Source organism: Schistocerca serialis, chromosome 2, assembly GCF_023864345.2.
Source record: "Schistocerca serialis cubense isolate TAMUIC-IGC-003099 chromosome 2, iqSchSeri2.2, whole genome shotgun sequence".
Lineage (NCBI taxonomy): Eukaryota > Metazoa > Arthropoda > Insecta > Orthoptera > Acrididae > Schistocerca > Schistocerca serialis.
Genome location: NC_064639.1, coordinates 261,339,897 through 261,366,131, shown reverse-complemented (window position 1 = coordinate 261,366,131; position 26,235 = coordinate 261,339,897). Strand labels below are relative to the sequence as shown.

Genomic DNA, 26,235 nt, shown 5'->3' with positions numbered 1-26,235 from the left:
TATATTTTTCCTGATATAACTGTTAACACAACACTTTCAACCGAGCCTTAATAAAGATGGAACTTGCGACTTCACACCCAATGAGTTCTTTGTGAGATATTTGATATCACTTTAATTTGTTTTTGGGATACTTTCTGGTTTTTAGAACCTTCCACGACCGCCAGCAATATATGGGAACACACATTTCGTCCATTATTACTAACCACGTCATGTTAGACGTCAAGATGTCAGTGCCACCTCTGCTTAAAGAGCGGAGAGAACAAAGCTTTCCGTTGCGCAACCTGACCTTACCGTAGCACCTCAGGCGTTGCAGAAGAACCACACATAGTAGCGGTTGAGTTTTCTTCCTTTTGTCGGTAGACAGCAAAGGACAAAAAACCGTGTGAACCGTCTTGCAGGATTCGTACATATAAGAGCGCTACAGTAAAGTTCGGCATCAGTTGTGCTTGCAAATGATGGCCGTGTTGTACAAGGTAGCGATTATTCTCACTATAGCGTCCGTGTCTATCGGGCACGACCACAAGCATCACATGTGTCCGCCACCATTTGGGATGAAATCATTTGATGCCAACAAGGTGAGACGTATATTATTTTTAACTAAAGATTCCTACAAGTACCTAACAATTTACAAGCCACCATATAGTTTACGACTGAGGGTATTGTGGGGTGGCAGATGGAATAATTGTTATTAAAATGTTCCTATTATTTATGCTGTTGTTTGCCGTTCTCAAGACTGGCTCTCAAACTACAATATTGGCAACCAGAAAGTGATTAGCAAAACGTGAAGCCTGTAATTAGAATTCCTAGTGCCCACTTCATCTGAGAAATACATTTATAGCTACAGCTTATAGCTCTGAGGAATTATGAGATTGTCTGGGATTCATAATCAAAAAACCATTTTCTCTAAAATGTTCACTATATTCTGAAAGTCACAGACCAAAATAAATCCTCACAATCCAACTAAGAGAGGAGTTCAGAGTCTAATGCGCTGATGCAACTATAATTGTTCAAAATAATTGTTTAAGTGAATGCTCGCCATAATTTGATGATAATGTTCATCAAACGCCACGCTAAATAATGGTATAATGTCTGTCCTGCGGCGGCACGTGAAAATACGACATACGTAAACTGAAGATAGATCATTAAAGTCAACCCACAATTAACACTTCACTCGAAACCGATTTCATGGTTACGCGTATCCCAAGTAACTTATTACGGCATCCGAGGCTGTTTATAGCAATGATACCGACGCGACGCGACTCCCGGCACAGGTGGTGCGCTAATCAGCATCTGGAGAGAACTGGGGCCTTCTCTTCTCGCGCAGCGTTTATATATAAAGCCGCGGTGCGGACGGCTAAGCGAACGCCTGATCAAATCCGCTCTCCCGACTAGCCGCTGGGCTAGTAATGCACCACTTTTAGTTATTGTATAAGTCATTGCTTCCTTTGCTGATGGCCGATGAAGCTCTTAATTTAAATGTGCGATCAGCACATATGTAAGTAATCATAATAAAAGTCTGACGTGGCTAAGTCCAATATTTTCGGCGAGAGAATTAATTTAATTACACTACACGCAGTAGACGAGCTCTGAACTTGCTCTTTGGAGATGCGCTATCGCTATAGTTTTATAGTTATTCAGTTGAAATTTCTCACATCTTTATGACTATAGCGGATCTCCCTTCTACTTAAATTTAAACATCCTAGCCTTATTTATTCGCCTACTTAATCTATCTTGCTTCCTTAATTTCTAAGACAAAAACAAGAAAATCATGAATTTCTACTAAAATTTTAATTTGTGATATCCAGAATACTGTTTCTACTAAATTATTATGAAAAAGGAATCTAAATATAAATTTTTAAGTTTCTAGCTCTTTTCTGTTGCGCCAATGATATTTACAGAAAAAGTCCAAATTTCGAAAATGGTTAAAGTTATCGAACTGATATTCTCCACATATTGATTTAGTATTACTCCTGACATGCTAGAAACGTTTCAGGTTATTGACTTGATTTTTAAAGTATTGCGCAACACTTATGACGTCAGAGCTAGTTACAGCGGACTAGCCTGGCACACAATGGAAAGACTGATGTGAATTTTATAAGGCTTGAGTGTGCTGCTTCCCTACAGTATCTTGTACTTCTATTCGTCATTCCCTTCCCTGTTTCACTTGCAAATTGAGAGAGAGGAAAACGACTGTCTACAAACATCCATACGAGCCTTAATTTACTTTATCTTGTCTTTCCGATTATTTCGCGAAATGTGGGCTGGTGGCAGTAGAATGGTTGTGCAGTGAGATACAGATGAGGGTTCTCTAAATTTTCTTAATGCTGTTGAGCCGTGGTGGTTCGATCCGATCGATTTCCGGGTAAAAGATATCTTTTGTCGGCTGCCGAACGAGGAAACAGGGTGGCGCTCGGCCGAAGCGAGATGAGCCGGGTCGTGAAGAGGAAAGCGAGCGGCAGTCGGTGGAGTACAGTCCGAAAACGGTAGATTGAAAACGGGCGTACTCGCCTGTGCAGTGCAGCGACTGCTGCCGTGTTTTGCTGCGGGTCTGGCAGTGGGCTGGAATGGTCGCTGTGTTTATTTTGCTGCGGTGGATTTGCCACACGTTGCCTTAGCCTCAAGTGTTTTAGTATCCTTCCGCCTTTCCCGATATGGTTTCTGGGCAGACTTGTAGGTGAAGATTTCTACCATAGAGAAAATTACTGTTTGCTATTCTTGCTGCATGCTGTGTGGCCGCTTCTGCCTGAATTGTAACTTGCTGGTTGTCTGAGAGAGAAAGTAACCTCTGAACTTCTGTGAGGTGTTTGTACTCTGATATACACACATCAGACAGAAGTTTTGCATCACTCAGGTTCCCAGAAGTCCTGAAGATAGACGTTAACTGTGTATATTGCATCACAGACACAGTCCCTTTAACTGTTCAAAGATGTAAACAACCATACATCAGCAGATCATATCCAGGCATTCCACCAGGAAGGAGGCACATGGTTTATGTTGTCTGTAGTTCAACCATGCCTAGACGGTCAATACCGCGGTTCGATCGCGCTCGGATTGTTATTTTGTGCCATGAAGGGCTCTCAACAGGGGAAGTGTCCAGGCATCTCGGTATGAACCAAAGCGATATTGCTCGGACGTGGAGGAGATACAGAGAGACAGTAACTCGCGATGACATGCCTCGCTCAGGCGGCCCAAGTGCTATTACTGCAGTGGAGACTGCTACCTACGGATTATGGATCGGAGGAACCCTGACAGCAACGCCACCATATTGAATAATGCTTTTCGTGCAGCCACAGGACGTCTTGTTACGAGTCAAACTGTGCGCAATAGGCTGCATGATGAGCAACTTCACTCCCGAAGTTCATGGTGATGTCCATCTTTGCAACCACGACAACATGCAGCACGGTACAGATGGACCCAACAACGTGCCGAATGGACCGCCCAGGACTGGCATCACGTTCTCTTCACTGATGAGTGTCGCATATAACTTCAACCAGACAATCGTCGGAGACATGTTTGGAGGCAACCCGGTCAGGCTGACCGCCTTGGACACACTGTCCAGCGTGTGCAACAAGGTGGAGGTTCCCTGATGTTTTGGATTGGCATTATATGGGGCCGACGTACGCCGCTGGTGGTCATGGAAGGCTCCGTAACGGCTGTACGATACGTGAATGCCATCCTCCGACCGATAGTGCAACCATATAGACAGCATATTGGCAAGGCATTCGTCTTCATGAACGTCAGTTCGCGCCCCCATCGTTCACATCTTGTGAATGACTTCCTTCGGGATAACGACATCGCTCGACTAGAGTGGCCAGCATGTACTCCAGACTTGAACCCTATCGAACATGCCTGGGATAGACTGAAAAGGGCTGTTAATGGACGACGTGACCCACCAACCACTCTGAGGGATCTACGCCGAATCGCCGTTGAGGAGCGAGAAAATCTGGACCAATTGTGGATAGCACACCACGAGGAATACAGGCATGCATCAAAGCAAGAGGACGGGCCGCTGGGTATTAGAGGTACCGGTGTGTAAAACAATCTGGACCACCATCTCTGAAGATCGCGCTGTATGGTGGTACAACATGCAATGTGTGGTTTTCATGAGCAATAAAAAGGGCGGAAATGATGTTTATGTTGATCTCTGTCCCAATTTTCTGTACAGGTTCCGGAATTCTCGGAACCGAGATGATGCAAAACTTTTTTTGATGTATGTATTTTAGTGTTGTCTACGGGGCTTTGGTAAGACAAAGTGTGTACTACGTCTTCGTGGGGTTGTTACGGTTGTTTTTCTGGGCGTGTTATTTTACCTAAGAGTGTGCTGACGCGAGCGGGGCAAACTGTAAGCTAGAGGCACATTTGCTACTTCTCCGTGTATCTGAACTTCACTGTATTTCAATCTGTGATAGACGTTCCCTCAAGACTCTGAGCTGCTTGTAGTTTCAAGGATTTATGAAGTTTCTTTTAATTTCTAATCACTAAGAAAGATACTTATTAGGATATGCTTTTCACGCTTTTGAGTGCCGTCCAGGCGAAAAATGTTCCGGGGATGTTGTTGTTTTGTGTTGATTACTCGCTACATGCCACTGAAGTCTCTAAATTGAAGATGCACTTGTACTCAGGCTAATTTGTTCGACAACCTTGTTAGCTCGGCAGTAAGCATTGTGCAAAATGGTTTTTCAGCGTCTCTGTAGATGGAGTGCAGTTATGGAACTTGCAGTTACGCTCCTTTCGGCTTATTTGGGCAGTTGTTGGTAATCGAAATTTGTACATTGGCTATTGAGTGCCTCCGATGGACATGTTATATTTGAACTTCAGATGCGCCTGTCACATTTTTTATTCAAAGAACTTGGTACAGTTTGGTCGGCCACGTGTTAAGCCTTGTCAGACCTTGCAGCCGATTGAGCAAGCACCACCGCCATCCGTAGTGATCGGTCTACTACACCAGCGCCTTGATATCTGGACAGAAACCCACACGTTGGAAGCGTCAGTCGATGTGCGTAAAGATGACAAAGTGGTCCCCATTCCGTAATTAAAGCCTAATACTTCTGATCTGCGGCCTCTACAGAGAAGCCAAATTTCATTAAATTTTAAAATCTTGGCTAACTGCCTGATCCGTGTTTCCATATTAATCGTATTTTTTTATATTTAAATAACTCTTGGCCTTTGAAACACTTTGGAGATTAGTAGTGCTGACTCAGATTAGATTTGTAATCTTTTACTCTCTTTATCTAGTGATATTATGTAGAACTGTTGCATTGTCTTGTATCGTACAGAAGAAGAAGTAAGTGAGCCTCACTCACGATTTCAGAGCTGTGGTTTTCCATTGTTAAAGACAGAAATCATGTTTTTTAGACTCTTAACCTTTGTCCAAGTTGTCTGACGAATTCATGCATCTATCTTTGGAGCGTGTGTCTCCTCAGAATGTATCCAACACTTTATATGATTCCTTATTACCGAATTTGGCACAGTTAAATCTTATGATGGCCCTTTCAAATTATTTCAGTTATTTAGTCTCACATATCTGTTTCCCGAATTTGTCTGTTGGTATAGTAAAATTGTATTGCAATATTTTGAACAAGATTGCGCTTTAGCAACGGTTAGAGATCAGTAAATGAATCCACAGTTTCGACGGATCTAACAAACGTGTAACAGAATTCCACGTAGGAAATCTAAATATGGAAGCGATCTAACATTAATCCAATGAAAATCTGCTGTCAGAGCACATCTTTGTGTACATTATAAAATTCGTTGGCTCCTACGATTAGAGATTTACAAGCAAAAATCGTTAAAATCCAGAAATAAAACCAATCAGACAAAATGACCGTCCATGTTATGAGCTGCAAATCGATTCTGTAGTTGTATTTTCGGTAAAACGGTGAATTTTTTTGAAAAGAAAACCCTTGGGGCACAGTCCTTTCATTTGGGTCCTTTCTCGGCGTTCTTTTGGGAGTGAATACCCTGTAACAAGTGTTCCGCGAAAAGAACGCTCTCTTTCCTCCAGGGGCTTCCATTTGAGTTCCCGAGTAATCCTCGTAACATTCGTGTGTTGAGCGAACCTACCGCCGACAAATCTAGCAGCACCCCCCTTTAGGGGACGTTGTATATCCTATGCCGCCAATGTTAAATTATCGAATTTTGTCACCCATTATCTAGGAAACTTTTTAAGACACCAACTTACAATTTCCCATAATTATTGAAAGCACCTTTCTAGATACACTGAACTAGAATTTTTACTAAAATTTTATTGATCTTTTTTTTAAACACTCAATTTTTTGACAGAATTTTGTAAATAAATTAACGTAACAACAAAACAACTCAGAATATTTTAATTATTCCAATTTCATATGTGTTGAATGTCACAGTTAGCATGCTGTGAAGATTTCATGTCTCTACCATCAGTAAGCAGTTCTAAGTTCTAGGGGACTGATGGCCACAGATGTTAAGTCCCATAGTGCTCAGAGCCATTTGAACCATTTGAACCTATGTACACACTTCCTTAGTAACTCAGGATTTGCCAATCTTGTAAATACGCTGGATTGCCTGCATTAGTGTCAAAGGAAGAGAATGCTTATGTGTAAATTCATGCTGGGTGTCAGAAAATTCAGCTTGCCTCGTGGATATGGACACAAAGCTTGACATGCCTTTTCATCAGATGTTATTCGATGAAAGAAATTGTCACAGTTATCTCTAATGGCCTTGCCATAATATTCCTGTAATTCATCAAATGCTTTGTCCGTTAGTCTTCCAGCACATTTTATTGTCTTGCCATCAGACAGTTTTGTGTTACCCAGCTTGTTCTTTAGGTTATGCAGACGAGTTCCCATTCTTTTCTTGACATGTCTTACACACTCAAGTTTTTGTATAGGAGCATCATATGGCTTACTGTTTTGTACTGCAATGAAAGCCTTGCTGTCTCCATCACCTAAGTAATTCGTATACCTGACACGTCTCCCCTTCTGTGGACACTGGAAAATGTTAACTGCTCCTTGTACCTCCATTCCTCGACTTGCGCCATCATAATTTTTTATACAATGCTGCTTATGAAGTAATCTGTTTTTGTGGATCACTGTACAACCTTGGCAGTACTTACTGAGAACTTCAAAATCCAAAACTTTTCCAGTGACAAACCATTTTTAGAACCAAACCCACGCTTTTGGCAGGATCCATTCACAGCACTGCTGATGTCTGTGTCACCCTCATTTTGTTCAACAGCTTCTCATGCAGCAGCAACCATCGAATCTTCAGCCACAGCATTTATAGAGTCCCCAATTGCTGTCACATATTTTGTGTACTTAGAAGGCAGTTTTGGCAAATTTAATGCAGTGCAGAGAACATTACCAGCCCTGCACCTTACCAATACATCTAAGGCCATAGAACAGTCACACATTAGTTTCATACCTGAACACTTTGATGAAGTATGAAATGCTTTGTCGTTTTTGCGCTTCTGACATTTAATAATTAATTTAGACACAACACCTATTCTAGCTTCAATATCTTCATAAAGTTTAACTTCACTATCACAAAGACAGCAAGAGAAGTTTCAGAAAGGATTTACAAATCAGTAATGACGTTATCCATAATATCATTACTTTTACCACTGTCACCCATTTCTTTTCGGTGCACTAGGGGGCGTGGCCACTTCAGAAACATTATCATGGTTTCCTTCACTGCTAGCACACGTATTTTTAAGAACTTCAGAAGTAAATGCAGGTCTCACGTATCTGTTACCCGCAGATTTGCCTTTCTTGAAGTTACTTTTACACTTAGTCAATTTAATTACGTATAAAAATCAATAAAATTAGCTTACTACAGAAATAGCCGATAATCACACTACTTTCAACGAAAACTAGTATCAGAAACAAAGGACTGATTTTGTTATTCGTAATGCCAACTTCTGAGACGTAGCAGTAGGCACAGAAAAAAGCAATTGTCAGCCTTCTAGACTGTGTAGTTCCCAAGATATGACCTGCTCAACTGTGGCAGTACATGTGTAGCCGCGAAATTTGACACTCACACGTCAACATTCAAAATACTATTTGAAGGTCTCACAATTGCCTGATTTTTATGTATTATATACCAAAATGTTTAGGAAAGTCCAAAGTACATTATGGCGTAGAAAACAGAATATGTCAAATTTCAACGAATTTCACGTACAATATCCCCTTAACTGCTTCGATTCTTCCTTCAATCCGAACTGGCGGGAATCCCAAAAAATCGATCAGTACTGAAGAATAGATCTCGCAAGTGTTCTATACGTGGTTTCCTTATAGCTGAGCTATAATTTCCTGAATTTCTCGCCGTAAATTAAGTCAACCATTCGCCTTCTCTACTGTGACCTTACGTGTTCGTTGTATTTCATACCGCTTTATACTGTTTCTCTTTGATATTTAATCGATGTGACTGTGTCGAACAGCAGATCACTACCATATTATTCGAATATTGCGGGATTATTTCTCCTACTCAGCTACATCAACTCATATTTCTCTACAATTAGAGCTAGCTGTAATTCGCCTCACCCAACAGGTATTCTGTCTTTGTCATTCTGAAATCTTCTACATTCACTCAACGACGATAGTTTCCCGTGCACCATAGAGTCATCGCCAAACAATCGCAGATTGCTGCTCAACCTATGTGTCAGATCATTTATGTATACAGGGAACAGGACCGATCCTGTCACACTTCTCTGGGTCCCTGTTAACAGTAAGCATGTCTGTAACGAGCCTTCGGCGTTGAATACAACATACTGGGTTCTGTTACTTAAGGAGCCTAAGAAAAACTCACATGCTGGAAACCTATTCCGCATCCTCGCATCTTCGTTTAGAATTTACAGCGTGGTACCGTCTCAAAAGCTTCTCAGAAATTTAAGAAAGTCGAATCTGCATGTTGTCCTGCATCCATGACCCGTCCGATATCATGTGAGTAAAGGGCAAGTTGAATTTCACACGAGCGATGCTTCCTAAATCGGCGCTGTCTTGTGGACACAAACGTTTCTGCACCAAGGAAAGCTTGGGACGCATTACCATGCCCAATACAATGTAGGAAACCCGTTGGCATTCAAAACAGCTTCCAGTCACGTACAAGTGGATAAATTTGAGTCCTGTATGATTTTCAAGGGAATCTCGTACAATTCTTCCTGCAAAATAGTGTCACGTTCAAGTAACTATGATGGAGGTGTACACTCTGATGTTCTCTGTGGCACATTTTTCTTGGTAGCTTTGTTTAAAAATACTTGAGAATCGAGCCATGTAGCCTTTCCGTGTCGGAAAGCTTTAACACTCTGTGAATAGTTCTGATGCGGCCGTTGGAGGCAGCGCTGTAAAATTAGCTTGGTAGAAAATGAATATGAAGTTTATTGTAACACACGTAAACATTCTTCTCTGAGAGGAGTTAGTTTGGAACGCAGTAACTAAAAACAAGTCACTTCATGACTACTGAATTAACATTAATAATATCTGGAGACTGAAGGCCCGAAAAGTTCATAGCAAATTGAAAGTTCCAACATACAGTGTCCACACACTATCCATGCCTCAATAGAATTCCTAAAAGGACTCACAATAGCGATCAAGAACCTCTCTTTCCAAACTAGACCACAACAGATCAATAATACTGAGATCTGGTGACTGTGGTGGCCAGGCTGAATGGGACAATTCATCCTCCTGCTCACGAAATCAGTCATGCAAACTGTCTGAACAGGGGCCCTGTTGTCTTGGAACACAGAATCACGTCTGGGGAGAAACATTGGGGTGGACTCGATCAGACAGAGTGGTCTCATAATTATTAACTGTAATGCGAACATGAAACTTAACCATATAGTGCATGGAATACCACAATATAGTAACCCAAATCATCACAGAAACTCTACCATCTTTCACTCTTGTGACTTAAATTTGGCCAGAAGCTAGAAACAGTGTAAAACAAGACTAATCCAGGAAGTGGCTTTCTTCCATTCTCACACAGTCCAGGATTTATGACTTCGGCATCACGTTTTCTTATTATGGACATTAGCGCCACTGATGAGTGGTTCTGGAATTCTAGCTCGCCCTGCAGTTCCCTGTTTATGAAGTTCCCTTCGTGCTGTTTTCTTGCTGATAGGATTCGCGATCGGGACATGGACTTCTGCAGTGACTTTTGCAGCTGTTGTGCTATTATTTTTTGTCACAAACCTGTTCAGCGACCGGCCGTTACGGTCACATAACACACACGTTCTTCCGCACTGTGACTTACCACAAGATATCTTTCCACCTTACCTGTATAAGGTATAAATTTTCGACAAGGCGGCTCTTGAAACTCCAATCACTTCGACGCTGCTGGCTACAGAACCCCCACCATATGAGCACCAACAATTTGCGCACGTCCGAATTCACTTGCGAGTTCCAGTATAATCCGCTCACGACTGTACAGAACCTGACAACGAACGACACTAGCACCACATTGAGGTCACTGCACAGGGGCCATTCGCGGTCAAATAAAATGACGTCACCAGTGGGTTTGGCTAGCATCTGCAATTAGGTTAGTTATCAGTATCTCGTGCTGTTTCCATGTCTTTGTCCAATCCCTGTTTCAAAGAAGGTGCTAATTTAATTTTTGCACTTCTTAAGCTTAATAATTTGTTACAGTGCCTCGAAAATACCGTGAATAATTAAAGTGATTACAAGTAATGAGCGGTTTACATTTATAGCGCTCCATAACAAAACATCAGCACGGAGATGAGGGCAGCAATGTGAACTTTGTGACAGGTAACTGGTCAGTCATTCAGAGCGAGCGACTTGGCACAATGGTTGAGCTGTGGACTGGCACATATCTGTTACTAGCTATCTAAATTTAGGTTTCCCATTGTTTCCCAGGCCAATGCCGGCCTGGCGTATTTGTTAAGTATGTTCCCTCAGTCTCGAATCACAAAGTTATGAACGGAGATCCAAAAAATGGCTCTAAGCACTATCAGTCCCCTAGACATAGACCTACTTAAACCCAACTAACCTAAGGACATCACACACATCCATGGCCGAGGCAGGATTCGAACCTGCGACCGTAGCAACAACGCGGTTCCGGACTGAAGCGCCTAGAACGGCTCGGTCAATGCGGCAAGGAACCAAGATCCACTTGACTTCTTTTCTGTACTTGTACATTGGGCGGCTCAGGGGCTCAACGCAAGACTAAGCACTTGAAGGTTACTGTACAATTGCTGTTGATTTCTAAGATATTTATCTGTCACTTATCACTTCTTTCACGACTGGCAATGTTTATTAACGTGGGAAACGCTCAACTGTCCAGTGCTTTGAATTTCACGTTAAATCTAGGTCCACATCTAGCTCGGAAAAAATAGTATCTGTTAGCTGACGATCGGCTTGGCTTTAAGTTCTGACACAGCTCTTGATATTGCAGACAAGACTCATAAATAATCAAAGAATATTGATAGAGAATAAGCATTGAACACTTCAAAACAGTAAAAAAAAAGTTCAACACATTCAGGAAAGCAGGTGTAAGCTGTAAGGAAAGAGGGTAATGTAAAACACATTAGAATCAAGAGGGAAAACGAATACTGACCATAAACGGAGTGCTCAAAGTATAAAGCGCATAAGGGAGGCATGCAGTCTTCAGGCAATACTCTTCAGCCGAAACATCGAAGAAGCAATGGTGGAAAGAAAATAAATGTTCAGGAGAGAGGTTAAAATTTAGGAGGAAAAGATGCGGAAAGCTTCGCTGATGAAATTATTCTCCTCAGTGAAAGTGAGGCTGAATTGCAGGACCTGTTGAATTAAATGAAAAGTCTCATGAGAACACTGAGATTAAGCCGAAGAGAGATGAAAGTAAGGTGGAGTAGCACAAACAGATATGTGATTAACTTAACATCAAAACTGGGAATATAGCAAGCAGACTGTCACTGCCGGAGAGGAAATCCTTAGCCAATGTAGTCTACTAGTTTCTAAGAATGTGTGCTAGGAGCAGAGCATCTGGTGCTGGAGAAGAATGACGAGAATCTAGTGGATTGATGAGATAGCAAATGAGTGTAATTGGTAGTCAGAAGACTGATGACAAAAAATTACTCAGCATGGGTGTAAGAAAAACGCATGAGTGAGTTTACAAAAAAATGGCTCTGAGCGCTATGGGACTCAACTGCTGTGGTCATCAGTCCCCTAGAACTTAGAACTACTTAAACCTAACTAACCTAAGGACATCACACACATCCATGCCCGAAGCAGGATTCGAACCTGCGACCGTAGCGGTCACGCGGTTCCAGACTGAAGCGCCTAGAACCGCACGGCCACCAAAGGCCGGCAGTGAGTTCACAGCTTTTGTTATTCATACACAACATCCAGGAAGCAATAGATGTAGATCATTACGAAGATTCAATTTTCTTCAATTTCTGAATACATTTCGTCAACTACTGTCTAATATACGATCGTACGGAGAGTACTGTCCCGGATAAGCGATTGATCTCTAATTGATTCCAAGAGTATTTGATTAATGGACCTCATTATGTTACACTGCAAGGCGGATGTTCTGCAAAAACGAAAGAAAATCATTTGTCTTCCGAATAAATCTAACAGAACATGTAAATTTCTCAATACACATAAGTGAAATATCATACACTATCAGAGGCAACATAAGACTGCGGCTGACCATGCTGTTGTCTACAGGACGATTGCGTGATTGGAAGATAATACAAGAAGACAAGGACAAAATTGTCACTCGATGTAGTGACTAACAGAAACCGTCAAATGTAGATAAATATAAGACAATGACTACGACAAATCGAAGATACGAGACAATATACGATTACAAGGCAAGTGGTGAACATACTAAGCACGTCAAATTGTATATATATTCACGTACACAAAATTGGAAAATCACATAGAATCGGTATTTGGGAAGACATGTGGAAGATTTAAATTAACTGGAAGGATTCTGGGCAAGTATAATTTATATACAGTGTGTTACAAAAAGGTACTGCCAGACTGTCAGGAAACATTCCTCACACACAAATAAAGAAAAGATATTATGTGGACATGTGTCCGGAAACGCTTAATTTCCATGTTAGAAATTATTTTAATTTCGTCAGTATGTACTGTACTTCCTCGATTCACCGCCAGTTGGCCCAATTGAAGGAAGGTAATGTTGACTTCGGTGCTTTAATTGACATGCGACTCATTGCTCTACAGTACTAGCATCAAACACATCACAAAGTAGCGTCAACAGGTTAGTGTTCATCACGAACGTGGTTTTGCAGTCAGTGCAATGATTACAAATGCGGAGTTGGCAGATGCCCATTTCATGTATGGATTAGCACGGGGCAATAGCCGTGGCGCGGTACGTTTGTATCGAGATAGATTTCCAGATCGAAGGTGTCCCGACAGGAAGACGTTCGAAGCAATTGATCGGCGTCTTAGGGAGCACGGAACATTCCAGCCTATGACTCGCGACTGGAGAAGACCTAGAACGACGAGGACACCTGCAATGGACGAGGCAATTCTTCGTGCAGTTGACGATAACCCTAATGTCAGCGTCAGAGAAGTTGCTGCTGTACAAGGTAACGTTGACCACGTCACTGTATGGAGAGTCATACGGGAGAACCAGTTGTTTCCGTGCCATGTACAGCGTGTGCAGGCACTATCAGCAGCTGATTGGCCTCCACGGGTACACTTCAGCGAATGGTTCATCCAACAATGTGTCAATACTCATTTCAGTGCAAATGTTCTCTTTACGGATGAGGCTTCATTCCAACGTGATCAAATTGTACATTTTCACACTCAACATGTGTGGGCTGACGGGAATCCGCACGCAATAGTGCAATCACGTCATCAACGCAGATGTTCTGTGAACGTTTGGGCAGACATTGTTGGTGATGTCTTGATTGGGCTCCATGTTCTTCCACCTACGCTCAATGGAGCACGTTATCATGATTTCATACGGGATACTCTACCTGTGCTGCTAGAACATGTGCCTTTACAAGTACGACACAACATGTGGTTCATGCACGATGGAGCTCCTACACATTTCAGTCGAAGTGTTCGTACGCTTCTCAACAACAGATTCGGTGACCGATGGATTGGTAGAGGCGGACCAATTCCATGGCCTCCACGCTCTCCTGACCTCAACCCTCTTGACTTTCATTTATGGGGGCATTTGAAAGCTCTTGTCTACGCAACCCCGGTACCAAATGTAGAGACTCTTCGCGCTCGTATTGTGGACGGCTGTGATACAATAAGCCATTCTCCAGGGCTGCATCAGCGCATCAAGGATTCCATGCGACGGAGGGTGGATGCATGTATCCTCGCTAACGGAGGACATTTTGAACATTTTCTGTGACAAAGTGTTTGAAGTCACGCTGGTACGTTCTGTTGCTGAGTGTTTCCATTCCATGATTAATGTGATTTGAAGAGAAGTAATAAAATGAGCTCTATCATGGAAAGTAAGCGTTTCCGGACACATGTCCACATAACATATTTTCTTTGTTTGTGTGTGAGGAATGTTTCCTGAAAGTTTGGCCGTACCTTTTTGTAACACCCTGTATAAAGGAAATCGCATACATGTCGCTAGCCCGACCGATTTTAAAGTATTGTTACACTTTTCATATTTAGAGTCAGTTGTTAGTTTTTGCACCATACAGATATCATATCTAAATCATCTTACAATTCGTTTTGATCATCTGATGACATTACATGACCGTAGATGACATCTAAGGGCATATCCTAAATCTTGTATGTAAATTATGAAGAGCAGGGGCCTTTGGAGTCTTGCTTCAGTTGTGTGACTGGATTCATGATTTACTAGCAGAAAGGTTACACTACGCAGTGATCGACGGAAAATCATGGAGCAAAACGCCAAAGTGATATACGGCGTTTCGTAAGGAAGTGTACAATCTAAGAGCACTGCTCAGATTATTTCCTAAATCTTTTATGTAGATTATGAAGAGCCGAAGACTTATAACACTTCCTTACGGAACGCCGGATATCACTTTGGTGTTTTACTCGATGATTTCCGGTCGACCACTTCTTGCCGTAACCTTTCTGAGAGTAAATCATGAATTTAGTCGCACAGCTGAAACAAGACCCCATAGGTACGCAATTTAGTTACAGTCTCTTGAGAGGAACGGTGTCACAAGTCTTCTGGAAATCTAGAAATGTCGAATCAATACGAGACCCTCTGTTGATTTTCGTGTGAATAAGGAGCCAGTTGTGTTTCACAAGAACGATATTTTCTGCATTCGTGTTGCTTGTGTGCCAATAGACCGTTATGTTACAAATAAATGATAATGTTCTAAAACATTATATGTTTCAAAATCCTACTGTAAATCGACGTTAGTGATATGGCTCTGTAATTCGGTGGATTACTCCTATTTTCTTTCTTGATTATTGGTGTACCCTGTGCAATTTTCCAGTCTTTTGGTAAGAATCATTCGCCGAGAGAGCGGCTGTATATGATTGCTAAGTATGCGGCTATTGCATCACCATACTCTGAAAGGAAATTTATTGGTTTGCTATCTGGACCGGAAGACTTGCCTTTATTGCTTTAAGCTGCTTCGCTACACCCTTGGCAGCTGTTATCGATTCGAATTCTGGAATATTTACTTCGTCTGCTTTGGTGAAGGAATTTCGGAAAACAGTGTTGAATAACTCCGCTTTAGTGGCGCTGTCTTCGCTGAGATTACAGTGGTATCGCACAATGAATGTAATGACTATATCTTGCTGCTGGTGTTCTTTAGACAGAACCAGAACATCTTTGAATTTTCATTCAATTTTTGAGACAAAGTTTCATTGTGGAAACTATTAAACGCATCTCGCTTTGATGTTTCGAGCTTCAGTAAAACATCGGGAACCTTGAAATTTTTGCGGTTTTGCTTTTTCATTGTTTCAGCAACAGTATTATAAACTGTTTTGTGTATCTTGGAGGATCATCACCATCTTTTATTAATTTATTTGATATAAAGCTCTCAAACGCCTCAGATTCTATTTCTTTGAATTTAAGTCATGTCTCCTCTACACTTACATAGTTGTGAGAGAGTGGAAAGTCTCTTCGGAACACGTGAAACGAATTTTTGTCTGCTCCCTTGAATAGGTATATTTTGCGTTTACTTTTAGTGGATTTGGATGTTGTGATGGTTGGTCTCGCTACAACGACCTAGTGTCACTTATTCCCGTGTCCTTCATTTTTCTCTCAATTTGCCCAGTATTATTTGTTGTTAAGGAATCAAACACGTTCTCGTAACCATTTAAACTTCAAGAGCGCTCCTGAACCAAAAACTGAAAATAATTTTCGGAGAAAGCAGCTACCACAATTTTTGACAATCTTTAATTCCTACCACTGGGGCTGAATACGTATTTTCACCAACAAATCGAGGGTGGATTAAAGTCACCAGTAACTATAATTGTGTAAGTGGAACACTTATTTGTAATGAGATTAAGTTTTGTTTGATCCGCTCAGAAACTATATCACCGGAGTTGGTGGATTGTAAACTATAACCTCTATCCATACTAACTCACAGGAACTGTGTATTTCAATTTTGCTACTTCTACCAGCAACAAAGACGCCGTCATTAACTGTACTGGTATTTAATCTGCACTTTCTAAACATTGTTAGGTCCATTGTAAAAATTTCTGCTTGAACTTATCACCTAGCACCTTGTCAGTATTTCCACTCACAAGTATCTATTTCTGGTAAAAGCCTGCAACTAACTCTGTTCCTACCTACCACGCTCTTTGTTTTACAATTTTTTGTGTTGTTGTAGTTCCAGGGTGACTGGTACCTGGTGTCTCAACATATGAATGTACCATTCGGGCCGGAAGAAAAGATGTGTCTACAATTGAACTACAATCCTTCCTGGAGCGGTGAAGAGCCTCAAGTGGAACTTACAGTGAAAATAAAAAAGGAAACTGAACAGACGAACATGGAGATGCGGTGTGTTCCTGCTGGACCCCCCGGGCCGCCTGGAAAGGGAAGTGCGGTATCAGTGTGTGTTCTCATGATGAACGAGACCGAATGGTACCGTAAGTATCTCGATACACACAAGCAGTTACTCCTTCTGATGACACAGTAATAGTAACGTAACACTACAGAGCGCAGACACGTTCACATCCCTCTAAACAATACAGGTTTACGTTGCGCACTGCGTACAGGATCTAGGGAAAGCATCTTCGACAACCAATCGAATGGTCTTATGTCGCGGGCTCCATTCAAAGTCATCGGTAATGGTGGCCGAGGACTTCTGTTATGTGGATGTATCCTCATGACGAAGAACTTGAACAGGTGCAGGCAAATAGCGCACGCAATGTGTTTCCGATGAGACACCGGCTTAGCGAAAGGATGTTTCTTTCCTACCGCAGGAAGCCTGATCCCTCAATACATCAAGGGGAGGGGGCGAAGATACCCTGTGCCTCTTGAGTTAGTTTATATTTTAAAATTTTGAAAAAAGAATATTTATTGTTTTTAACAAATTCTTCTACTAGATTCCATATATGTTTTAAATTTTTAAGTCAAACTTAACCTGAAAATTTAAGTCTCAGCAGCAGCTGTCACTTGCTCCAGTGTATGTCGTATTCAGTATATCACGTTCTGAGCTCGCTTGCACATGAATATCACATGACTAAGTCAGAAACTATGAACGAAATTTTCTTTTTCAAATTGTTTGTGGTGGTCATAAAGTCGGTACCACACGTTATTCAAAGTGAGTTGATATTACTAACAACATGCTAAAAGGTATTTTTAGGCTTTGGGCCCTACTTACAAATCAGTACCTCTTTACAAGGGACGTTGCTGAGGTATTTCTACAACAAGTAACGAATTTTTTTCCCGGGTGAGCATTAAATACTTGCCGCCGCCCCTTCCCCCTCCTGGTAGCGCGTTGTGGCGTTGGTATTGCTAGAGTTAACCTGGCCTGAAGTCCAGTGGCAGAGGAGTCGTACTGCCAAAGCCCTTCTCCTGATTCTTACAAAATACTTAGCGCGTCCTTTCTGGTAATCAACACCTTTCAGTGGGAATGTCTGTCTGTGGGGAAAGAATAAACTGCTGTCACATCATCACGTCCACCACTCGCATTTGAGACCAGTTTCTCCCGACATCGCTAGTAAAAGATTAAGCTGCTTTTGTACGCCACTCTATCACATTCACTGCAGCAGACTAAGTAGATGTATTAGCAGATTCACAAAAAAATTAAGGATAAAGGTACGAATCAGTATGAAAATAATTCAGATATTGGGAAGTTGGGACATTTTAGAAGAAACCTGTGGAGGGGTGTTTCTCTGATTGATGTGAGATGCTTAGAGCCCAAAGTTCCGTACTAAACACTGCATCGACACAGAATTTCAGCTAGAGAGGTCGGACACTATTAAAATGGGTACTGCATCTGCCAGGATAGCAGCGTGCGCGTTAGTACGCTGCTTTCGGGATTTAGCGAGACGCAGCGGCCCCAGAACGAATCAGTCCTGCGAATTAACTACAAGGGCGTACTGAAAGGCTTGGATGTTGTTTTTAGGTCCATATCACATACGCCTAGTGATAAGCGGGCTGGTACCCACTTAGTGTCCCGGTTTCACTACCGACGAATTTTTCTAAGACTATCTCACACTTTCGTATGGGGCAACACTAGACGCAGACCCATGTGGGACATAAATGGCGTCGTGCGAGAAAAAGGTGTAGACAGTATGACCATCCGGCCACCCTCTACAACTAACATTTCCAAACCTAGATTAATATGCCGATCCAGTGAGATTCCCGGCCTCGCGGGATGGCCGCGCGTAGTTTCAGGCGTCATGTCAGGGACTGCGCGATCCCTCCCACCGGAGGTTCGAGTCCTCCCTCGGGCATCGGTGTGTGTGTGTTGTTGTTAGTTTAAGTAGTGTGTAAGTCTAGGGACCGATGACCTAAGCAGTTTGGTCTCTTCGGAACTCACACAAATTTGAACATTTTGAAGATTCGCGATAAGGCCAGAAAAACCAGTACTGTGAGAGTAGCTAAAAAGTTAATTGGCAACAGACTCATAGAAAACACGTGACACGGAATGTTGACTCGCGCTAAAACAATTTTAGGTTGAGCATATGCAGAGTGGTACCAGTTACGTGATAAAATTTTGACGACGATGACTTTCCAGCACACCAAATGTTGACATTATTGGCAAACAATTCCTACTCTGCAGTAGTAAGTGGATAACCTAGGTGTGGATAACGAGTCGAAGAAACTCATTCTTCATCCACATGATAGTGAAGCCAGCCTATTGACCCAAAGAGAGAAACCTCCTGTACCGGCACACCCATTTCAGTGATATCTTTCGTCTTTATGTTTACCTACCCAGACAAAGAGGAAACGAAAACAAATCTTGGCTTGCCCATTTCGCAAGAGTTGGTATAGGAAGATTTTTCCCCATATCGTCTTTTCTTTTATTGCCTTGTGCCACTAAAGACTATGGAGGTGGTTTCTGCAGCCTAGCTAACACAAATGTTAAGTGGCTACCTTTGGCCCCTCAGTATGTCATCTGTAACAAACAGACACCGTATATTTGTTTTTCAGCAACACTGCAGCACCAGATACTGTCCACTGACTACACCAGCTACGCAGTGACGCAAATGTGCCTCGTGTTTTACGACCCGCGCGACGACGAATTTCGGCGAATTTTCTTCGTCGATGTGCTGTCTCGTCAGCCGTCGATGCCCAAAGAAGAGCTGCAGCTTCTAAAGTCTATCGCCAGCGGTGGTGACGCAGATATTGACAAGTTTAGAGACGCCGAAAATGTTGGCTGCTAAACGGGGATTGACAGCTTGTACAAACCTACCTTGCATGAATAAAACCACTACGATTGAAGTGAAAGATATTCACAATGTTCTAAACCTAGCTACTCATAATATTATTAAATTTCTTCTATATTTAATATTAGCGAAGCGCCGGCCGGGGTGGCCGAGCGGTTCTAGGCGCTTCAGTCTGGAACCGCGCGACCACTACGGTCACAGGTTCGAATCCTCCCTCGGGCATGGATGTGTGTGATGTCCTTAGGTTAGTTAGGTTTAAGTAGTTCTACGTTCTAGGGGACTGATGACCTCAGATGTTAAGTCCCATAGTGCTCAGAGCCATTTGAACCATTAGCGAAGTATTATTAGACGTTTTTATATAAATCCAAGGTACTTTGTTGGAAACGAGTTCCATTTATGAAAGTCTCAGTCAGTGATTCCCACTACCTGGGAGCGTATACACTTGCGCATAAATCCGGTTCTCGTTTATAACCAATGTTTTGATTATATTAAACGTCTCAAATACATCATTCTCAGTTGGATCAGTTTCTGGAAGTCTGACTGCTTTATCTTACTGCAACAACAAAGGAACAAAGATATTGATCCTGGTCACTCAGAACACCTTTCCTGCCAGACAGTGCCTTTATAATTTTAGACTGCTCTCCGAATCTGAAGGTAATGGTATTATCTTTAACGAGATCCTAGTTATAGCTTTGAATTCTAGAGAAAAGCTGTAAATATGAAACCAAATTTTACACTACTGTGAGCGGTTATTATTACAGTCAAATCTTGTAACCATAAATGGTCAAATCTTCAAGTAAATAAGAGCACGCATAAGGAATGTTACTGAGAGAAAAAAACTGAACTAACAAGGGAACCTCCCCATCGCACCCCCCTCAGATTTAGTTATAAGTTGGCACAGTGGATAGGCCTTGAAAAACTGAACACAGATCAATTGAGAAAACAGGAAGAAGTTGTGTGGAACTGTGAAAAAATAAGCAAAATATACAAACTGAGTAGTTCATGGCAACATATACAACATAAAGGACAGTTAGATCGCAGGAGCGCCAGGGTCTCGTGGTAACGTGAGCAGCTGCGGAACATAAGGTCCTTGGTTCAAATCTTCCAATGCGTGAAAATTTTTATTTTCAGTTTATGTGACAAACTCTTATGTTTTTTGGGAGTGATTATCACATCCACAAGAAAACCTAAATCGGGCAAGGTAGAAGAATCGCCAAGTGTACAAGTTAGGTGGGTCGACAACATATTCCTATCATGTGGTGCACATGCCGTCACCAGTGTCGTAAAGAATATATCAGATGTGTTTTCCTGTGGAGGAATCGGTTGACCTATGACCTTGCGATCAAATGTTTTCGGTTCCCATTGGAGAGGCACGTTCTTTCGTCTACTAATCGCACGGTTTTGCGATGCGGTCGCAAAACACAGACACTAAAATTATTACAGTGAACAGAGACGTCAATGAACGAACGGACAGATAATAACTATGCAAAAATAAATAAAGTAAAATTTTCGCTCCAAGGAAGACTTGAACCAAGGACCTCTCATTCTGCAGCGGCTCACGCTACCACGGGACCACAGCGCTCCTGAGCTCAGATCGTGCATGATGTTGCCTATGTGGCCCATGGACTACTCAGTTCAATTGATCTGTGTTCAGTTTATCAAGGCCTATCCACTGTGCCAACTTATAACTAAATCTGAGGGGGGTGCGATGGGGAGGTTCCCTTGTAAGGAACTTCGATGCTCTCGAGAGGAGTTTAAGTATTTGGAAAAGTGAATCTAGTAGGCACTTACAAAAACTATACTTCTGTAGTGATTTATACCATTTTTAAAATTACGGCAACTGTGACTAATAAACTTTGAGAAAAACTCCAGCACAAAGCCAGTGGTGGAATTACTTGTTTTGTTTATTTATTTACAACGCATTCCATTACATTATTTCTAATTCGACGTATTTGTATTGTGTGTGTGTGTGTGTGTGTGTGTGTGTGTGTGTGTTTTGATGGAAATAAAACGTTTGCGTTGTGTAATGATGATGATTAGAGAAGGGAGAGGGTGAATCCCGGTGCCGGCATATAGGTTAATCCTCGCTAATAGCACCAAGGGGGCCGCCAAACTTAACGTCCGCATTCGACGGATCACCATCAACAGTGTCACATGGCGTCACTTCACGGGACAATGCAGAGAGGTTTGGCATTTCAATCAGAACACTGGCGCAATGTCTGGTGATCAGGAACTTTACGCCACCACCTCTCCTGCCCTTGGCCGCTAAACACTGGCGGTGAGGACTTTTTCCACCACCAGGATTCGTAGCGGCCTACCCACGAGTCGAGCGCCACAGCACAAGCGTGCGTTAGCGACCTCGGCCACGGAGGCAGGTTATGCTGCAAATATTTTTCTCAAATTTACGCTTGACGCGTGTTACAGAGAGCGTACATTCCGTTACTGCTTCTTTATCTACATATACATACACTATGTGATCAAAAGTATCCGGACACCCACAAAAACATACTTTTGTCATATTAGGGGCATTGTGATGCAACCTACTGCCAGATACTCCATATCAACGATCTCAGTAGTCTTTCGGCATCATGGGAGAGCAGAATGGGGCGCTCCACGGAACTTATGGATTTCGAAAGTCGTGACAAAACAAAACACCTACAGCTGTCCTTATGACTTTATTTTACTTTGTTGCTACCAGTTTCAACGCTTCAGTGCGTCATTTCCAGGCTGTTTTAGATGTGGTACAGGTTGATATGAGCCCCATACATAACACACCAGTTGCCAGCCTTACTAGATACGCATATAATGTGTCAGCACTCCAACCACGGCAAGTACTATGACAGTTAGGAGGCAGTTGAGAAAACTTGGGTTCCATGGTCGAGTGACTACTCATAAGCACACATCACGCAGGTAAATACCAAGCGACGCCTCGCTGGTGGAGTGACGAATCACGGTACGCAATGTGGAGTTCCGATGGCAGGGTGTGGGTATGGCGAGTGTCCGGTGAACGTCATCTGCCAGAGTGTGTAGTGCCAACAGTAAAATTCGGAGGCGATGGTGTTATGCTGTGGTCGTGTTTCTCATGGAGGGGTTTGCACCCCTTCTTGTTTAGCGTGGAACTATCACAACACAGGCCTACATTGATGTTTGAAGCACCTTCTCGCTTCCCACTGTTGAAGAGAAGTTTGGGGATGGCGATTGCATCTTTCAACACCATAGAGCACCTGTTAATTATGCACGGTTGGTGGTGGAGTGGTTACGTGACAATAACATCTTGGTAGTGGACTGGCCTGCACAGAGTCCTAACCTGAATCCTACAGCACACCTTTGGAATTGGTACGCCGACTTCGTGCCAGGCCTCACCGACCGAAATCGACATCTCTCCTCAGTGCAGCACTCCATGAAGAATGGACTGTCATTCCCCAAGAAACCTTCCAGCACGTGACTGAACGTATGTTTGCGAGAGTGGAAGCTGTCATCAAAGCTAAGGGTGGGCCAGCACCATACTGAATTCCAATATTACTGATGGAGGGTGCCACGAACTTGTAAGTGATTTCTAGCCAGATGTCCGGATACTTTTGATCACGCAGTGTAGCTCCGTAACACTAGCATGTTGATCAAACCTACTCGTAACAAATCTAGCAGCACTCCTCTTAATTTATTCGATGCCTTGCATTAATTCTACCTGCTAGGGATCTCAAACACTGGAGCAATACTCCAAAATGAGTCACACTGTAAGTCCACCATTCGCCTTCGATGCTACAGACTTGACATAATAGTCACATTTCGTTTTGATTTGCAACGTTGCGCCCTGATATTTAATTAAGGTTGATTTGTCAAGCTGCACACCACTAATAATTTACTATGATAATACTGGATTTTTTTCCTGCTCGTCTACATTAACTTGCATTTTTCTACATTTAGAGGAACCTGCCATTCATTATAGAAGCTAGAAATTTGTGCTAAATCATCTTTTATGCCCCTATAATCACTTAGCAACGACACTTTATCTCACACTACAGCCTCATCAGGGAACAGTCTCATGTTGCTGTTTATCCCGTCTGTGAGATAATTTATGTACATGGAGAAGAATTGTGTTCCTACCATACTTACCTGGGGCAGCTCTGACGATAGCCTTATATCCGGTGAACTCTCACTGTCAAGGACAAGGTACTGGGTTCCATTACTTAAGAAGTCTTCGTGGCTCTCACATATCTGGGGAAATATGCAGTGGACTCGGACCTTCGTTAACAGTCTCTAGTGGGGCAATGCGTCTGTTGAGAGTTTTAAGTGGTGTAGATATTGCCAGGTAAACTACATCTATTAAGAACTCTAGTGAATGAATTTCTGTACAATTTGTTAGACTACTTCAGGTTACAGAAAATCGCACATTATACCGCGCTGAATGCTACATGACATACTGTACGACGAACATAACTTAACACACGACAGGACATTACACAGGCACACACTATCAAATAGACATGCAGGCAGATGGACATAGAGTGAGGAGCAAAGCAAAAACGTTCGTACACTCCCCCCCCCCCCCCCTCGGAAGTTCGAGTTCTCCTTCGGGTGTGGGTGTGTGTTGTCTTTAGCGTAAGTTAGTTTAAGTAGTGTGTAAGCATAGGGACCGATGACGTCATCAGTTTGGTCCCATACTCCTTACCACAAATTTCCAAATTTTCCTTCGTACACAAAAGCAAAAGCATAGAAAGATCTTGGCTCAGACGAGTCCGCAGATATTTATTTGTATGCTTTTGACTAAGCGGTGTCAAATGTTTTCCGGAAATCTACGAATATGGAATGAGCCTCTTGTCTTTCATCCGTGTGTCACAGGGTATCATGCGAGCAAAGGGCAAGCTGAATTTCGCAGGAGCGGGGTTTCTAAATTCATACGTTTCTGTCTCAAGGAACGGACAATGGTCTGAAATTTTTCAGGTACGTTCTTTTACGTTTCATAAATACAGGAGTCAACTGCGTCTTGCTTTTTTTTCAGTCACTTGGAACTTCCCGCTAGGAAGGAGATCCGTGGTAAATCCAAGCTAACAACGAACCGATGCCAATGTAACACGAACTGGGACTCCATTCGGTCCTGGAGACTTACCCGTCTTCAAATATTTCATTTGCTTCCTACGCCATATATGTTTATTATAGTTGTCCTCCGTAGAGGAGTAAGTGCTACGCTCAAACGTCGGTAAATTTAAAGATCCTCCAGGGTGTATGATTTCTTAAGACCGAAATTTAAGTCTTCAAATTTCCTTTGGCTCTCTTCTTTTGCCACACCAGACTGGTAAACGAGTGACTGGAGAGAAACCGCCCCCTTAACAGTTTTATCTGATAAATGAAAAGCACCAGATTGCTTTTGTTCTACAATATTATTTTTATTGTTAACTGGTTTTCGGCTTACAAGGCCATCTTCAGACATTTACTGAGTATTATCACCAAAGAAGTTAAATGTTTGCAGACAGCATTGGAAGAGAAGTAACACATCTAGACTGAAGTAGAAACATACAGTAAGTAACATCTTTGCAATGAAATAGTAAAAACTGAACCGTACATAAATAACAATGGAGTTGACAGGAAAACCCTTAGCACAAAATAGGAATAGCATGCCTACATAACAGTTTCTATTAATAAACAAAACTAATAAAATAAAATAAAATTAGTATTAGTCAAGGCTGCATCAGGAGGTACGAAACATGGAGAGTGATACACAACCAATTAAAAGAAGAGACAGTTGTCAATGTAAATAAAGAATACATAAGGAACTTAAGCAATATCAATAAGATAAACAGAAATTAATAAATGCAGGAAAATGGATGCGTTTGAGGGAACCTACAGTTTCAGAGTGTGGTGGTACTGCATTTTAACACTAACATTATTATCAAAGCAGTGGCTGTGTACCAGTTTTCATTAAATAAATGAGCAAAGTAAAATATGAACAGTATTTGATGAGAAAACTACAAGGTGTGTCAAACATGGACAGTAATACAAGTTCCAGTTACAAGAAAGCCGTAACTACTGGAATTACAGTCTATGTGGAATACAAAGACAACTTCAACAAATAAAACAACTTAATGAATACAGGAAAATGGGAATATGTAGGAAGAGAGAGTGTGGGAAGTAATGAACATCATAGATGATTATATGAAGTTTAGGAGAGGGGAAGTGTTGAGTTGTGTCTGGTCATTTAGGATGAGATCTGGACTGTGAGCAAGATGTTTGCTAATTTCCAGGGCTTCCAGCAGGTTGAGTTTATGGCCTTTGTTTGCTAAATGAAGTACATGGGACACTGGCCTGTAGTTGTGACCCTCACTCAGGACATGCTCAGCAAATGCAGAGTCTGAATTCTGCAACCTCCAGCTGCACTCATGTTCAGCCAGCCTAGTTGATATGTCTCTGCCTGACTGACCAATGTAAAATTTGTCACAATCAGAACAGGTGATTTTGTATACCCCACTCTTAGCTAAAAACTGGATCTTGTCTTTGCTAT

The 26,235-nt window shown here is 42.1% G+C and overlaps 1 protein-coding gene across 1 annotated transcript; it reads left to right on the top strand.

Moving 5' to 3' along the window:
- Positions 1-424: 424 nt before the first annotated feature.
- On the top strand, positions 425-19,794 carry LOC126455510 (apolipoprotein D-like). The gene is made up of 3 exons (XM_050091260.1): positions 425-575; positions 16,730-16,988; positions 19,504-19,794. Exons 1-3 carry the CDS (start codon positions 453-455, stop codon positions 19,734-19,736), a joined length of 615 nt encoding a protein of 204 aa, XP_049947217.1. The 5' UTR covers positions 425-452; the 3' UTR covers positions 19,737-19,794.
- The last annotated feature ends 6,441 nt before the right edge of the window (positions 19,795-26,235 follow it).